The sequence below is a fragment of the Hordeum vulgare genome, chromosome 6H (genome assembly GCF_904849725.1).
Source record: "Hordeum vulgare subsp. vulgare chromosome 6H, MorexV3_pseudomolecules_assembly, whole genome shotgun sequence".
Taxonomy (NCBI): domain Eukaryota; kingdom Viridiplantae; phylum Streptophyta; class Magnoliopsida; order Poales; family Poaceae; genus Hordeum; species Hordeum vulgare.
Window position 1 is genome coordinate 518,876,442 of NC_058523.1, and position 3,124 is coordinate 518,879,565.

At 50.7% G+C, this 3,124-nt stretch overlaps 1 protein-coding gene across 1 annotated transcript; it reads left to right on the forward strand.

The window, feature by feature from the left end:
- The first annotated feature begins 231 nt into the window (after positions 1 to 231).
- Positions 232 to 1,304, forward strand: LOC123402602. Its single transcript, XM_045096534.1, has one exon. It carries the CDS (start codon positions 416 to 418, stop codon positions 989 to 991), a length of 576 nt encoding a protein of 191 aa, XP_044952469.1. The 5' UTR covers positions 232 to 415; the 3' UTR covers positions 992 to 1,304.
- Positions 1,305 to 3,124: the final 1,820 nt, after the last annotated feature.

Sequence of the window (3,124 nt, forward strand, 5' to 3'; positions counted from 1 at the left end):
TACAATGTTAATTGAAGATCTTAATTGAATGTGGGCTCTCCAATTCTAGAAATATTAGTGTTACAGTACATTTCAACGATAAAAGCTAAACTGGAATAAAAAAAAGGGATTATAGATACTCCACTAAAAATTACAGGAGATCACAAAGAAAATTGTAGTACGAGGCCATGAAGTGCTTAGAAATTTCCGCTACCCACACAATTCCTTTATTGGAAGCACCCCTACAACGAAATTTGAAATGGCAGTTGTATAAATCTTTAACATGGGTTGAAATCCTTCAATTTCTCATAGTTTGTTACTCCTCTTTAAGAAAGCGAAAATATCCCAATTTTCACACACCGACGAGGATAACACATGCGTGGCCTTCGTTCTTTTCTCCACGAACGGTCACAACCCACGCTCCAAGCAGCCGGCCATGGAGCTGCTCCTTCTCCCTTCCCGTGCCACTGTCTCCCGCCGGCTCCAGCCAACCGCCCCACTCCGCCGAGCCAGCGCGGCTACCTTCCGGCTGGCGGCCAGCTCCGGCAACGTCGAGGCCACCACAGACGCCACGGCGACGACGTCCAAGACCGGCCAAGAATGGCGCGCGGGCGGCCGCCAGGGCCAGGCGCCGTTCGGGCTCGCCCTGGACTTGTCCGAGGAGATGAGGCGCGGGATGATGTGGCGGATGCTGGCCTTCCCCGCGGCAGCGGTGGCGGCGGAGGCCGCGCTCCTGTGGGCGCTCGACAGCGGCGTCGACGCGCCCGCGTGGGCCGGCAAGGCGGGGTCGGCCGTGCTGTTCGCGGCAGGGTTGCTCGGGTCCCAGTACGGGTTCTTCTCCTCGAGGTGGGACGCGGCGGAGACGGGGTCCATGATGGGGTGGGAGCTCGCCGTCCGGCACTGGAACGCGCTGTCCATGGCCAGGGGTTCGTCCATGGAAGAAGAAGATGAGGAGGACGACGAGGAGTGGGAGTGGGTGTACGAGGATGACGACGAAGAAACTGAAGATTAATTATGTGTAGAAGAATACAGTCAGTCATAGCAGGTAATTGGTTTGGTTAAACCTTGTGAAATGCATGCAACAGTGCTCGGTTTTGTTAGACCATGCAGTAAATACTGAAGAATGGTTACAGGTAGGCTTAGAAGTAGCACTTCTTTTTCCTGTCATTTCTGTATCGGCTCCTGTGAATAGTCACTATACTTTTCAATTGGTGCCTACAATAGAGTGAAATTCAACGGACTCGAGTATGTTCAATTTGACACTCTGTAAAAGGAACCGATTCTAACACTCTCCTTAAAAGTTTAAACTGCAGACATTTCTAACATCTTGCAGTCTCCGCTCTGCTGAAACACACCAACACTGACGATCTTTTCTTCTTAATGCATCGACTCGCATATAGTGAATCTAAAGGTATCTTCAATGATAATTTATAAAATTTTCTCCGCATTCATTCACGGACAGAGGACCAATTCACAAACACGAATGCGGGAGGACACCAATCCGATCCAATCTTTACAGTGTGTCGGATTGCATGCCCGTTCACAATAAAAAGAGGCAATCATGCTTTGTTTTTACGTACCCGATTTCAAAAGAAAACCAGTCCAACAGTTCCGGTATTTTTGTCATGTCGGACCGGTAATCTTAGTCAGTTGTTCTCCGATCAAGGAGGTGCCATCGTAGCCGTATAGGTAGCCTCCTAGTCCGCCTCCGTCACGTTCTCATGCATAGTCCGCCGCCGCCTTCGTGCTGGTGTTTGATGCTACAAAAGCGCGGGCTTCGTCTTCTTTTTTGATGGGCCCGGGGATAGATAGTGATATTTATCGTGTTTGGACTTCCGCAAACATTTTCATGTTTGTCTTCGGTTTGTGAAAGAAATTGTGTTAAGAACGTACCGCAGGCCGATACAGGACCGTGTTGGATGGCTTCCGCGATCCGAACAGCACGACTACCCCCTTGGATATGCCCTAATAGAAAAAATCTGAACCGAACTGTGTTGCCTACGTGTAATCCCGACAGGCGACACGGGTGGCTTTCCATTCGTCCTTCCAGCGCCCCCTCATCCGATTTCTTGAGCAAGCATGGCAAGCATGAGAGGCATCCACTTCGGTCCACAGAGTCCACAACTAGCTTACTGTCCGCCGCCTAAGACGAACCCTAGCCGTTGCTGGCATTATGGGCTTCTTCAGCAAGCGTGCCAAGCATGATCACGAGGCCAGCTCGTCGCACCAGCCGACCAATTTCATGTTAGCGTTGCAGGCTGCTCGAAGGAGGCAGGCACACAAGCGCGACCGGATGTACATCCCTGTCCACGAATGCTCTACCATTGGGAGCATCGCGTGCCTCTACCGTGGCCGGATGTGAACCTCCCGCACGACTCTTTGACATTTGGAATCATAACAATAATCATATCATTGACAGTTTCTGGTATAATCCCAGTAGCAAAAAACTTCTTTACCGCTACATTTACCTCAAGTTTCAAAATGGCCCAATCTCTTTGGTAGAAACACGTCAGGAACCCATCCAGTCTCGGAGCTTTCGAAGGCCTGATTTGAAAAAGGGCATTGAAAATCTCCTTGTTGAGTAAATAGGCAATTTTCCGAGTGTATTAATCCACGAGATAATAACTAGCATGGCATTGACTAGACTATTGATGTACTGATCTTAAACTAACCTAGCACATACTACGCATATAGTTGATACATCTATGCATGCAAGTAGTACTGCTAGGATAAATACAAACATGAGGATAAACGAGTCATACCCTCCAACAGGCCAGTTGGTCGTAGCAGCAGCGTTGGCGTTGGACGCGGCCGTAGCAGCAGCAGCATCCTCTCCCCTCTTCTTCTCAGCTTCAAGGGCGAGACGATCGGGTTCGGATGGTGAAGGCATGGCGATGACGAGGACGACGCGGATGTAGACGAAGCAGATGGACGGAGGCGAGCAGTCGCGTGATCGCTCCCCAAAAACCTAATCGCCCCTCTCCCGTACAGGAACCAGAGAGGCGGGGTTTCGGAGGCCTGCTCTCCCGTCGACCATGTACGCGGTAAACGGGATGGAGTCGCCGACGGCAGCAGCAGCAAAAGGAACGAACGCGTGAGGCAGATGTGATCTGATTCTCGTGACGGCTAGGGTAGGCGTTAGCCT

Coding starts and splice junctions, on each gene's coding strand:
- LOC123402602 (XM_045096534.1), top strand. CDS start 416: ATGGAGCTGCTCCTTCTCCCTTCCCGTGCCACTGTCTCCCGCCGGCTC.